Consider the following 14,979-nt stretch of genomic DNA (forward strand, 5'->3'; position numbering starts at 1 on the left):
CTTCGCCCTAATTATCCTCGGAGACAAACGCACCTTTCCCGGAGACCGCTAGGCAACACTCACCACGGCAGCCTCCTGGTTACTTCCCTCCGTGGGTGTGTGACTTCGTCTAAGCTACTCACACTTACAGTAGATTCTCACTGGCGAGGCTGCGAGCAGCGGAGGGCGGGGGGAGCCGGGAAGAGGAGGGGGGAGGAGGGGGGAGGAGGGTGGGAGGCGCAGAGCGGGCAGGCGGAGGAGACCACGGAGCTCCAGACTCAGCAGGAGCGCGCCGTGGCGGTGCAGTTCCGAGCTCGCCTGCCCAGCGGCGCACACACCGCTTCCTCCCCGAGCACCGGGAACCGCCGCAGCTCCGGGCCGCCGCCGCCGCCGCCGCAGGGCTCCGCGCTCTTGCCCGCTAGCCGCCGTCAGTCCTTCCCTCGTCAGCGCTCAGCCCGCAGCTATTTCCTTCTGCCGGCCTCTTTGAACTCTGGGTCTTTTCCTCCGCTCCCCTCTCTCGTATTTTCCCCACCCTATATTTTCCCAACTCCTCTTCCTTTCTCCTTAGCCACCCTGCTTTTTTCTCCTCTTTTTATTGAGGATTTCTTCTTAAGATGCCTTGTCTTCCTTACCTTCGTCCATTTCAGCCCTGAAGACTGAAAAGGAGCCTTTATCTCTCCCCCAGTGGCATTTAAAAGACCCCAATCCTTAAAAGTCTAAAGAGGTAAAGAACAGGACGCGGAACCTTCTCGACACCCTTGAGTCCGGTCCCGAACTGCACTATCCACCGTAACTAGTATTTCATTTAACCCCGGTGTAGAGGAGGGAGTAGGGAGCCGGGAGCAAACTTCAGCCGTCTCAGAGGATCCCTGGTTCCCGCATTTGGACGAGCCGCGAGCCAGAAGGCGAAGGAGCCCACGGGGAACGAGGAGGAAGCGCGAGCCTCTCTCGCCCCCTCCGCGAGGCGGGAGCCGTGGACTGAGCGGCGCGGGACAGCGGCGGCGGAGGCGGCGAAGAGAAGATGCGGGGCTCGGGGCCCCGGGGTGCGGGACGCCGGCGGCCCTCGGGCGGCGGCGGCGACCTACCCAGCACCCCCGCGTCTCTGGCCGGCTGCTACTCCGCACCTCGCAGGGCCCCCCTCTGGACTTGCCTTCTCCTGTGCGCCGCGCTCCGGACCCTCCTGGCCAGCCCCAGCAACGAAGGTAGAGCGGTGGGGGTGGGGACCGCGGCGACCAGGGGCGGAGGGGCGAGGCGGGGCCTGGAAGCGCGGGTCCGGGCGCGCTGGACGCGGCTACCGCGGATGAAATCGCACCCCTCCTCTCGAACTAACATTTGTCGTCCGCTTTCGCTAGCCTTTTCGCCCGCATCCCGCCGTCTCTGCTTGCATTGTTTGACATTAGCTGAGGAGTGCTGGGCGCGGAACCTGCCTGTGGACACAGGCTGCTTTGGGGGGGGGGGGGGCTGGGAAGTTGGAAGCCAGGAGGAAAGAGGGCTCCGAGACCCGCGCCCGGAGGCTGGGTGCGGCTGGGTCTCACTTGAAGCCCGTGGGGAAGTGACATTTCGGGCTTGAAAGAGTGGGAACTGTTTGAAGAGCAGTGGCAGGGATCTCGGGAGCGTTTGGGGCTTTTAGAAACCGTTGTTTGAGGCCGGGGATGGGAAACGCAGCGGGGGTAGCTGGATGCTTTTATTTGGGGGAGAGGGGAGTGCCTTCTGGGAGCTGTTATTTAGGGCATCACCCGCTGCTATTCTGGGGTGGGTGGTAAGAGCTTTTATTGCTCGAGGGAGGGGGATGGCGAAGGAAGGAAGGCGCTCCACACTGTGCTGGTGTCGCTCACTTTGGGGGTCTCATAATCACACGGAGGCGAAATTGGAAGAAGGCGGGAAGGTGGGACGCCGCGGGAGGCGGAGGGTTCGGGGGGGAGGGGAGTGTCGCCTCCGGGCACCCACCGGGTCAGGTCTTCCCATGTTTCCGTGAAGGAAAAGCCCCGCTCCGGATCCTCGAGCCCCCACTCTCCTCCCCACCCCCAATCCTGCGCTCCGGACCCAGAAGACTGTCCCCGCCTTGCACCGGGAGAGTAGGGCCGGCGCGGGAGCAGCACCTGCGCGGCGTTCGCGGCTCTCCGAGCTCTGCTCAGCCCCTCGGCCCGCCGCCCTCGGCCTCCGGGTCCGCTCTGCCGCGCTGGCTCCTCTTACACGCCGGGACCGAGCTTAAGGGCACAAGCCCTCTGTGTGTGTGTGGGGGGGGGGGGGCAGCATCTCATATCGGTCAGCTCCATCACGAAAACATCGAAAACCCTACCCTCTTGGCTGCAAGGTTGGGGTTTCGATTTGGGGGTCCGGATGCCTCGAGTGAGGCACAGAACCTTAAAATTTTCCTTCCACTCGTGGGGCAGGGGACCCCGGACCGGAAAGATGAAGCAGCAGCGGCGGAGTCGTGTATGTCCTCGTGACTTGCCCGGGTTGTGTCTTGGCTGTAGGAGAAGGCGCTGAGCTGGTTTCGGGGTGCTGCCAGCTCCCTAGGAACGGTGTGAAAAGCAGGGCAGATCGAGACTCCTCACCCCACCCCATGAATTTCTCTCTTTAACCCCTACATTTATTTTTAAAAATCTGATTTAAGGATTACATGTAGATCGATCTATCTACCTATCTATTTACCTACCTATAAAGTCTCCCATGCTTAACACAAGCAGTCTGCATTTTTTACCTTCCCGACAAAGTTGAGAAAGTGTTTTCTGAAGTCATAGTCCTATTATTGACATCTCATGTTAGATTCATTATGTTAGAAGTACGGAGGATTATGACAGGGTTAGGAGTCCTTTCATTAACTGTCTTATTCCACCGAAAGGGGCATCCTGGTTTGGATTTAAAGAGTAATAGTAGTAGTAATATAATTTATCCTTTCGTGTGTTCCGTTATGTTTCAGGGTTTGTTTGTTTGTTTGTTTTTTTCCAGGTGTGATGGGGGAAGGGGCTTATGTAGAGGTGTAAGGGAGTAGTAGCTCTTGGTTAGAGAATGGAAGAAATGAAGTCTCAGGGAAGGTGGCGCTAAATGGAAACAAGGGTCGAGACTGTGCGGGGAGAAAGAGGCAAAAGGAGATGGAGGGAAGCAAGCAAATAGCATCGGTCTCCTATTGTAAGCGGAGCTGGAGTCTTGTGGAAGGTTGACTGGCTTATATTACAGACTTAACACCCACAGATTGTGTTGTCCTTACCCCAGCTACTGGTACACACAGCAAAACTTGGGCTTCAGTGAGATGGGGATTGCCGAGGTCTAACCAACAATGAGCGGTACTTTACCAGCCAGTGTTCTGAAGACGCTAAAAGTAAAAGCGTGTCTGTTGTTTGGGGTACATTTTGTAACTTCATTATTTTACATAACGAGAAATAAAATTTATATATCTACACACACACACACACACACACACACACACACACACTTCCTCTCATTCATCCTGTCTCTGCCCAACAGTTTCCATCTTTCCATTAGTGTCATCCCAGACCTTTAATATTTATGTTCTCTTCTTTTTGTTTCTCCATGATACTGCTCTTCTAAATCAAACAACAGGAATATAAGGTATTTATAACAGAAGTCAGTTTGTTTATTTATTTAAAGATTCAGATTGGAGATTTTAAGTTTGTTTTTGATTGTTTTTGGAGGAACTTTGGAAGATCAGGGGCAGAAAGATTTTATGTATGCACTGACTCCATTAATAACTTGCTCTCCTATACTTTGCTTTCTGCAACCTATAGATGCTTAGTGATTTCTCAGACTATAGTGTGTATATACATTATATATGTGTATGATATGAATGCTCCCATTATGTGAGAAATAAAATTTTCAAGGCAGATAGAAATAAATGTGAGTTTACATTTATAATTGGTATTCCAGTCATATTTAAAATTTAAGTTTGGTAGACATAAATAAGCAGAATTGAACAGAAAAAGTCAAATATGTGTCTAGAATCTTGGACTGATATGAAATGAATTTTAGAATACATTGGATAATAGACAAAAAGAGGAAAATGTACTCTTTAGCCTGAATTCTAGGATAATGTCAATATATCTTTAGTTGTCTTATTACACACATTAGGCATAAATAACATGTGGAAGAAACCTTTGAACTACAGTGTAATATACAAGACTTTTATTGTAAAATAATTCCGAGGCATATATAAAGCAAAAAAATTGTCTAAGACTGATCAGGCAGGACAAATATTAGCAAGTGTATCAACAAGTGAAAATTTTAATAGATTTAATAAGTAAAGGGAGCGTGTCCACTGTTATGAATATTGGAGGTGGCCCTGAACTTATTCAGTAACTGCCACTTTTTGCTGTCTGGAGATATATTTGTAAACAAGCATTATTTGACAAGTGCTTTTTGCAGTAGGGATTCTTGGCCAATTACTGCTGAACAGCTCTGCATTGAAAATGATTCACCCGCAGTGAATCAAGCTTAATTCATTGAGCTACAGTCAGTAATGTCCCAGTAAAGTGCTTCTGACAGTTGTCAGCAGTTTGTATTTGAAAAGTCCAGTTTCTTGTCTCTGAATGTCTTGTATGTTGGAGAAAGTGGAATGGAGGGGCTCTGAGGGAGAAAAAAAACACCACATGAGGGGAAAAACTGGGGGCCTCAACTGTTTGAAAAACAATTATAAAATTGTAAATGTTTTCAATGGAAAGAAAGAAAAGGAAGAAAGTTTGTTTTAGGGTTTTTCTTGGTTTATAATAGGACCAGGCCCATAAAACGATTGGACGACAGACATAATAGATTTGTAAAACCAAATGGCTTTGTTTTGTGGCCTTGTCATCTGGTTGTAATTCATTTCCTTTTAGATAAAGAGGCAGGACCCCACAGAAAAAGGACAGTAAAATTATTCCCTCACCAGGACGCTACTGAAGGAAAAAAGAGAGCCATTACCCCTGTTTGAATCATAGCTTGTTGGAACTAGGAAGACACCATGAGGAGTTTAGGCTTTTTGCTTTATAAACCATGAATGGGGAGCAGAGGGATGGGTCTTAACATTTTAAGCCTTTTTTTTGATGTAGACAAAGATCTTCTTGGGTGTCTGGGTGACATGTAAGAGGATTTCATTTCCTCATTTAAGGCAGGGAAGAGGTTGAACAATTTCTGCATTTCTAATGGATAGTTCTCCTTTGATTGAAAATATTCTTATTATAATATTGTCACTTGTAAATATTATTAATTCTTTATGTAAGTTCACGTAGGATATAATTGGTATGGGAAAAGATTCATTTTTTTATGCTTAGAAATGTATTACTTGCCATTATTTGTATTATTAATACTCTGCTTTACAAAATGTGACCATTTAGAATATTTCTACATGAAATATAAAAATGAGATGATATAGCTATTTACAGACAAAACAGCCCTAGTCTATTTAATTAAATATTAGACTTTATTCAGTGCTGCTACTGCTGAGAAAATGACTATGCTTTAGTTATTTTTCACTACATTTTTGTTTATTGACTTGACCACTCGAACCTCCTTTGTTTGGTGTGCTTTTTTATGTATTTGCTTGAGTGACCAATTTATTTCTCTTTCATTTGTAAGAAACCTTTTTACCTTTGACTGTAAAAATAGGGTATAATGTGCATGATTATGTTAACTAACTATAGTTATTTTTCCTTTTATGAGTCAAACAACTTTTTTTAAAAAGAAAAATGTGTTGTTAATATCTTGAAGAAATAACTACTGTAAAAAGTAATAATTCTTTATACTTTATTTTTTCAATTTAAATTAGCAGATATATTTCATTTTACTAATGAATAACATGAACTTAAGTCAGCAGAGGTATCTGATTATTCAAAGATGATTATGGCATTTTTAACAATCTTAAAATACTTTTACAATAGTTTTCATAAAACATCAAAATTAACTGAAGTTTGAATATTCAGCCTTGCTTATGAATCACTAAAAATTGATTGCAGTATTTGTCCATTTGTTTTCTTTCCAGAAACAGTGACTTTTAACTATGAAATCAATACGAGAGCTAAAAATGTAAATTGTTACCTTAGAGACTCAATGATTCTTTCTGTTCTAATATCTCTGGTGAGTATGTATTTATCTATAGAGCAGAATAGTTCCTGCTGGCATGCTCTATTGGGTAAATACATATTTAGTTATTTTATCAAAATGTATATAATCAGTTGGTTAGATAGTTATTTCTTCAAAGGAGTTATCCTAGTCTATTGTATACATAAACACACCTAATGGTATTTTTAATTGACATTAAAAATGTATCATATGTTCTATCGCAGACTAAATGATACACTTACGTTTCTATGAAGGTATACAAAAGTCACTAAAAAATAAAATAAGTTCTAAAGGCTTTGTAAACACAGATTTAAATAGTTCATGTTTTTTACAAAAAGTTTAATAATACATAACTTTGAAATAATAAACAAAATAGGTTATTCAGTAAGATATATTTGATATAGGAAATGAATAACTGGAGATTCTCTGATCTATTCATAACATTTTTCAAAGCATTATGTTATTATTATATTATATAGCAGTTAGAAAACTGGAAGATTTGATAATTATTCACTGTGAAAATCTTGTCTGAATTATTGGTTCCATTGAAAATGTTTAAATCAAAATGTAAATGATCGGTTTTTAAGTATTTGGTTTTTAACTTCCAAAACAGTTAGCATGACTGCTTAAGGAGTCTCCCTTTATCATATACTTTTCCTGTTTTAGTTTCTGCCTTTCTAGACATTTGTTTATTCAGAGTTAATGAAATCAATTTTAAAGTGTTTGAACAAGACAAAAATTTACTTTTGAACAAGAAAAAATGTTTAAGAATTTTTAAATCCAAATTTTGGATAACAGCTCATTTTTTAGAATACATTTGATAACATATACAAGGTGTTGTAATAAAGAACTTTCCACCAAAATACTAGGCTCACTGATGCTGTACATTGTACTATGAAATAGCCATTTATAAATCAAATTACAAATAGATAGTGGTACAGGTATTCTTGAGTATTAAAACTTGATTGGAATTTACATTTTTCTATTGACACTGTAAATTTCAAATGTATAGGATTTATTCATTTCACTCATTCTAATCCCATAAAATAAGAAATGGCTGTAATTTAAAATTCATATTAAAATGGCAATAGAAAACACTTAATTGAATGACTTAAAACATAATTCTAATCAACAAATCTCATGAGAAATAGATTTTTAAATTACCTTTTAACTTATTTCATTACCATCTTAAAAATTTCTTAGACTATCTATTGTTAGTGTAAAGCAAAAAATAAATAAATAAAATTTAAAAAATGCTGTAAGGTACATAATAATTTAAATTGTGTCTGGTGAATGTGTGGGACTTTATGGTCTAGCTTTTATTTTTTCTAAAAGTTCAAACTTGTCATCGAGTATCTCTAATGAGAATTCTAGCTGTTACAAAGTTATAAAATAAAACTGTAATTTAGCAGTTGCACCACTTGGAGCTTTTGAAAACTCTGTGGTTTAGCATGATGACTTTTATTATTACTAGCTGCCATTTTATGTGGGTATAATTTTTAATGTTTTTTTTTTAATCTTTAGCAATTTAAAGAAACCATAAGGAGTCATTTCTACCATTTAAAGAATGCCGAAAAATCCTCTAAAAAAAAGTATGTGTTTTGTCTTTAGAATCTCATTGATAATGTATTCAGTTAAAGAAAACCTAGTAAGCTCTGTTCTTAAAGCATTATGTTAGCTCTTTTCTTTTTTCCCTGTAGGTTCTACAGCCTTTAATTTCTGATCAGTTTATGTAGTACTTTATTAATATCATTTAAACTATTGGAGAATATACAAAACTGTTGATCAGAAGTTGACCCTAGGTCATGTATTCTTTCCTCTGTATCTTCCAGTGATTCAGTATTCATGGCTTTAATTGCCGTGCATTTATTAAGCAGAGTTCAGGAACTTGGCCTGAGGATTGTGTTTGTGCACATGGACACGTTTTAGGTTGTGTGTTAAGGTTGTGGTGAAGCTGGGAGAAAGAGTGGGGAGGGATGTCATGATGGTATCACTATGAACTTGATATTAATACAAGTGCTTGGGTTTTATTTTTTATATTGTTAAAAAATACCATACCAGCACACACACACATTCTAATTTTATATTTGTTTTACTGACTCTGAAGATATAAATCCCAGCCTAATGGAAAAAAATAACTCTTTAGTTCATTTTATTTCATCCATTTAGTTCTTTTTTCTTTTATTTCTCTGTAAGTTGTACAGTTTTCTTGAGTCATGACAAATACTTGTGGCGTTAGATACCTCGCAGATTAAATAATTGGGATTAAAGTGACTGTGATGAGTCTAATTCTGTTATAGTTGCTGGACTATTGCCCAGGCTATCTTCTCCATCCATCACACACGTCTTCGGTTCTAACTAAACTGGGCTCGTAACTCTGTTAAGTAAATGATCTGGTAAAAAAAATAATAATAATAATCAAAGAGCCAAAACTGGAGGGTTGAAATATTTTGCATATGCTTTGTGAGAAAATGTTCCTACTTGGAAACATGTTTCCGGCTCAGTATTGGAGGATTTAGAGAAAATACAGTCTGTTCTTTTACTCAGAAATGGGTAGTGTCTTTTTTCTCTTATGATAATTTCACACTCTTATTTTCATCCATCACATCTCATTTCCCCTTTACCCCTCCTTTTCTCTCTCTTTCCCTTCTTCCTTCTTCCCCTCTCCCTTATCAGATACTCCATTTATGTAAAGTCAAATCAAGATAAGAGGGAAAGAGCTCATCCTTGCCTGTAAGAGCTCATCCATACATCTTGCCTCCAAGGAAGTATTGGGGTGATCAGACAGTATAGTCTTCTGTTAAATAAATCATGGGACCCAGTCCTTAACGGTAAAGAGTAGATTGTAGCAAACCAAGTTATATATTTTTTACTTGATTCTTAAGTCAGAAGTACAAGAGTTTAAGATATCTGTCAGTTTTGTGTTTCTTATAAGATAGCTCACTTATTTACTTTGCACTGGCTGTCCCTTCCAGCTCCAGGATGCTTGTTAATGTCTTCTGTGGAAAGACAAACTCAGCAGGTAGGTCCGGCTGGCACCGGTTCAGCCCAGCAGTCCGCAAGCAGGCGCGCTCTCTCTGAGCCAAGTTGTAGCTTTCACGCAGAGCCCTGGCCTGTGTGCTGCTAGCTGGACAGGTGATTCGACTGCCCTGTTTTGTGGAAGATGACAGTGGTCTGTCGTCTCCCTACAGTCTAGGCAGTATAGTGATTCTGTCACGAGTCTCCTAAAAGGGATACAACCAGCCTTCTGAGAAAAGTAGAAAATACTTGGGAACTGTTGTGTCTGAAGGATTTTAACCATATCTAATTTCAAACCATCCTATTTGATTTTTCTGGAAGTTGGGGATAGGAGCAATGACAACAACAGAACCATTTAATCTTGGAGATTTGGAGCCACTGTTTTTTGATTCAAGCCTGCAAAACGAAGCAGGGAAAGGATTTCTGGTATGGAATTAAGAAAAATAAGAGAAAAGAAAAAATCAAATCCAAACTTCTGGCTTTGAAATTCAAAAAGAAACTAGTCTTGTTTTGTTTTGGTTTTTTTTTTTTTTTTGTATTTTGTGGAGTTTTTTTTTGTTTCTGTTTTGTTTTCTTTCCTTTTTTTCTAATCTCCATCATTTACTACCTCTGAATTCTGTGGACACTCGTGTTATTTTTTTTAGCCTCAGTTCATGTATCTGTAGCATGGTACTACTTCACATAATTGTTGTGGAGAACAATCAAAATGAGATAATTTTCTAATTGGTGAGCATATGGAAGTTGTGGGAGTGTGGCTGCTTAGAGCTCTGCAAAGTCCATGTATGTTAATGTTTCACTTGCCAGGTGAGGACTAGGGTACAAGGAAGCATTGGGAGCGGCAGTTTTGTAGATTTAAGTTTATACTATGTGAGGAATCGTCCTTAAGGAAAGGAGTACAAAAATATTTTAGTTTTGCAAGTGTAGCAGAAATACGGATTTAGTGAACACTTTGCTGGTGCCTTAGTGGCATGGAAGTGACCCATATCATTGAGGGCCCTGTAGCTTAATTTTAATTAACTTCACGATAACTGCCTCTCACTGGGGTAGTGCAAAATGGGAACATGTAAAGACCATGAAGTGAGCCCTGCCATGTATGAGTGATGTGTTCTTGAACCATCCACCTCAGATTCCACATAGTTAAAATTAAGTGTTAACACACACTCATAGCGTTGTTGTGAAAATAAAATAATGTGCAGAGTATGTATGTTGCTTAGTAAAATTCCTAGAGCAAAACAGGTATCCAACAAATGTTAGTCCCTGGGGTTTCCCCACTACCAAATGTGGGATATTTGAGATAAGCTTTCAGAATCACAGGTTATTGTCTTCCTTGCATTGGATGATCAAAGGGAATCTGGGACAGGAAAACAATCTAACAAAAAGAATTGCATATGCAAATTTTCCATAGAGCAATCAAAGATAAAAATCAACCACGTGATGTTGTCCTATTTTCTAGCTGGTTTCCTAATTATTTAATATTGAATACTGGGATTTGATTAGGAAATAAAGGGAAAATCATCAGTACAAGGATCATGGGTTGTAAATGTTGCCTTTTATCTCATTATGCTCCAAGGAGGGGTCAGAAGTTTCTTATTAGCCACAAAACATATCAAGAGATATTTCAAATGTTTTGGATATTTAGTACTGGCATAGTAAGTTTTATATATATGTATTTAATATAATATATATTTTAAATGACCTTTACGGTGCTATGAAAGTGGATAATTGGGAGAATTAAATCCTTAGAAGTTTCCTGAAACATATGTCTGACACTATAGTTCGACACCTCTGTTTTGGTTTAAAGTATACAATTTTCTCATCTGCTCAGTTATATTCAGATTTTAAGATATTACTTGGAAATAGAACTGAGCTTTTATATTTTTAGAAAGGTTTTAATACAATTCTGTGAAAGCTTATCTTTTTTGTGTAGGTAACATAAACAGGTATAAGGAAGTTTAGAATGTATTGTATTTAGATCTGCTTGTGAAATGTATGTGTGTATCTGCGTGCATGAGTACACCCACCTGTATACAATAATTATAGCTAATATTCATTATTGATATACCGCATGCCAAACATTAAGTGGTTTACATGTATACTGATTCATCTTCCTCAAAAAAAGCCTAGGAAATATGTATTATTATTATTATTATTCCTATTTTACACATGAGGAAACTGAGGCAGAGAACGGTTAAATAACTTGCCCAAGGTTACACATCCAAAAGTGGTAGAAATCTGCATTCAAGCCCAGGCAGTCTGACTCCAGCACTGCTCTTTTCAACTCTTCTATACAAGGGGAGACTGTTGACTAAAGTCCTGCAGATGTCCACAGTCACTCTTGCCCTCACCATCCAAATAATGGCTCATTCCACAGACAGTGGGAAGTACGGTTAAAGTGCATACAAAAATTCATGTGGCGTCCTGAAGATATTTGTTCTCATGTTCACTCATACCTCTAATTTTTTTTTTTCCTTCTCACTAAATACTTGATCCGCTTCTTGTCATTGGGCTTTTACACACTGATTGACCCCCATGTTGACATCTCCCCTCTTCATTGCCCACTATCACAAGGCAAGATCTCTTCCTCCATATTATGTCTTTTTAATTTTAGGCCATGTATTTTTTAGTTTTCAAATTGTTTTCTGTTACTTTCATGTATAAGCAGCCCAGTTCTCAATCTCTAGCCCAGGCTACACGTTGGACCTAGCTGTGTATACTTGTAATCCCGTCCAGAAATTCTCCCGGCGAAGTGCTGTTTGTGGCTGATCACTACCCCTTGCTCTGTTGGAAAGAGAGGGCAGTTTTGAGATAAAGTTTTGCCTTAAACTCATGACATTATAATTTTTAGGCAACACTACTTTTTGTAACAAGTGAAGGTACTGAAACGTTCAGTGGGTTGAGTGGAAAATGTATTCACCTTTAGTCTCCTATCCAAGGCAACTTCTTGGGTGCTTTTTTTTTTCTCTTTATATACATGGCAATATTAAATATTTTATAATCACTTTTATGTAGTTTATCTTATTAAAATGCTTTGTAGTTTACAAAATGTGCTAACCTACCTTATTCCACGAGAATCTCATAAAAACCTGTAGGGTAGATTAGACAAATCATTGCTATAAACAAAGGAACTGAAACAAGAAAAGTTGGTCTAGTAAAAAATCAGAACTGGTTTCAAAGCCAAAGTCTCATGATTGCAGAATCAGCATTCCACTTTAGGAGGTGGTGAGGCAGAGTGGTAAGAGCACAGGCTCTGGGGTCTGGCTAAACCACTTAAGAGTTGTGTGAACTTGAAAACCTAGAAAGCTAGAAAACCTCCTTGTGTCTATGCATTCTTTTCTGTAAAATGGGAATATTCATACAGTTCGGGGTTGTAAGGATTAGGTTCATATCAATAAAGTGTTTTGTAAAAGTTCCGGTACACAGGAAGCATTATATAAGTGTTAAATAGTCCACGTGCTAAAAAGTAGTGTGGGTTGGCACTCTGACATTTAGCAGGGTCTAATTTTCGACATTAGTTAGTGAGTACTGTCTAATATTTATTGTATATGGAAATACCACAAGAAAAACACTTGACTTCAGTTCACTTGCTCAAGCAGCCCTTGTTTACTCCCTGGGTAAACCCTTCAATGGCTCTCCAGTGCCCTCAGGATAAAATCTAAATTCCTTGAGCCTGAGTACGAAGCACTCAGTGATTTGCTCCTGGCCCACCTCTCCTGCTGCTTCCCTCCACGTCCCTGCACTCCATGCTTTTGTGGGGGAGCCCTGCTCTCAGCACAGTTGGATTCTGGGCGCTCAATAGGAAACCCTCAGCTCCTTCCTGCACCTAGGTTACCTTGATCTGTACGCCTAGTTATACAGGGTAAGAGCCCTCCCCAATTTTCCCAATATTCTGTGCCCATTCTTTTTCCGTGTGTAGCGTATCACGCTGGGCTGGAATCAAGTTTTCCCTTGTTTATACATTTCTGATATTTGATAAGAACAGAAATTGCCGTAAATAGTAAAGGTTAACGAGAGAAAATGCTCTCTTCTGAACTGAGACACCCCTACGAACAGAGTTATTTAGTATGATTTGCCAACTAAAGCAAGTTGATTCCAAGAAAACTGGCAGGTTTTCTGTTTTTGCATTTACCAAATGCATCAGTATGAAGAAAGCTTTGCCTGTCTGTAACCCCAATACCTGATACTCCGTAGGTATCAGTGAAGTATGTTATGCCCTGTAAATTTACTTTTAAGGAATAAATTATATTAAGTAACTTGTTTGGTTTCTGCTTTTAAACACACCCATTCTCACCACATTACTGTTTTTCCTGGTAGAGCCTATGTAGCCTTTGTCCTAAATTCATAGCTAATAGAGTTTAGAATCTCTGGTATTATAGAGTCTCTTTTAAACGGAGATTTTGCCAACTAAAAGAGTGTATGATTTGCCCACCAAAACAAATTAATACCAAGAAATTTGGCAGTAAAATACTTTATTTTAGATTTACCAAAAGTATTAATGAGAGGAAAGTTCTACTGAAATTTGCAAACCACTAGGAAATAAATAGGATATATGCTGTGGTCGCTATATTTTTGTGATTTAATCAACTACTGTTTTTCCCCCTCTTTCTTATGATAAGTTCTCAGAATTCATGACTTGAGCCACAATCAGCCAACATAAAATATGTTTTTCTGTTTTAAGCATGACTTAATCTTATCTCTAGAAAAACAATTAATATAAAACATCTGTTTCTTAATGGTTTAAATTTCTGGGGAGGGGATGGATTTACTCTTTCATTTGTTCTAGATTTCCTGGATAATTTAGACTGTCACTTACTTTATGAAGCACTTTAGATTTACAACTTGGTAGGAATTCTTAATAATGCAGGGAAAGAAGCAGGAAAATGGATATCATCAACCATGTGAACAGAATAACATTAAATAATAGATTTATAAAGAATAAAGTTTAAAATGTAATGATGAATGGCTTTTTAAGTATAGCTTGGTTAATGTCTGGTTAGTGTGTTTAATTCTACCCAGGGTCTGGTTAGTATATTTAATTAACTATCCCTTTTGAACATATTTTTATTTACTCTAAAAATTCTAATATATGAGAAGTGTCAGCGGGTTAATATTGTATTCTACTGAGCTAAGAATTCTTTGAACTGAATTTTCCTTCTAGATGGGAGGGATAATAGTGATAACTGCTCTGAAAACTATTACCACATAATCTCCTTTAATTCTCACAATAACCCTGTGAGCTGGATATTATTTCAGTTTACTAGTGGGAGACGGGACTGGGGAGCAATTAAGTAAATTGCAGTGGGTTGCACAACAAATAAATTGATAGGATAGGAACCAGGTGTGTTTGATGCAGAAGCTCTTGGTTTCACCCACTATCTAGAGATTATACTTATTTAAATGTACTTAAGTATTATGATTTGTATTTTATTTACATATACAATCATTCAAGGAAGGAATCATGTTTTGTTACAAAACCACATGTTGTATAAGAAAATCAATTAAGAATAATGTAAGCAGGGCTTCCCTGGTGGCGCAGTGGTTGAGACTCTGCCTGCCAATGCAGGGGACACGGGTTCGAGCCCTGGTCTGGGAAGATCCCACATGCCGCGGAGCGACTAGGCCCGTGAGCCACAACTACTGAGCCTGCGCGTCTGGAGCCTGTGCTCCGCAACAAGAGAGGCCGCGATAGTGAGAGGCCCGCGCGCCGCGATGAAGAGTAGCCCCCGCTCGCCACAACTAGAGAAAGCCCTCGCACAGAAACGAAGACCCAACACAGCCATAAATAAATAAATTAAATTTAAAAAAAAAAGAATAATATAAGCAAAGTATATGGGGACATAGAAAATTTATATCAAGAAAATCTCACTATCATTAATGCTAAAGCAATTGAATAGAAAACTTAAGTATAAGCTTTGAGTTACACAGTTCTCA

The 14,979-nt window shown here is 39.7% G+C and overlaps 1 protein-coding gene across 5 annotated transcripts in view; it reads left to right on the plus strand.

Moving 5' to 3' along the window:
• Positions 1 to 1,000: 1,000 nt before the first annotated feature.
• The window catches only part of EPHA5 (EPH receptor A5), a 320,620-nt gene continuing 306,641 nt past the window's right edge, over positions 1,001 to 14,979 (plus strand). For all 5 annotated transcript variants that reach the window (XM_059924076.1, XM_059924074.1, XM_059924077.1 and 2 more), the window contains exon 1: positions 1,001 to 1,181. In XM_059924076.1, the coding sequence (XP_059780059.1) occupies positions 1,001 to 1,181 (181 nt within the window). The remainder of the gene's footprint in view (positions 1,182 to 14,979) is intronic.

The sequence above is a fragment of the Balaenoptera ricei genome, chromosome 5, assembly GCF_028023285.1.
Source record: "Balaenoptera ricei isolate mBalRic1 chromosome 5, mBalRic1.hap2, whole genome shotgun sequence".
NCBI classification, from domain to species: domain Eukaryota; kingdom Metazoa; phylum Chordata; class Mammalia; order Artiodactyla; family Balaenopteridae; genus Balaenoptera; species Balaenoptera ricei.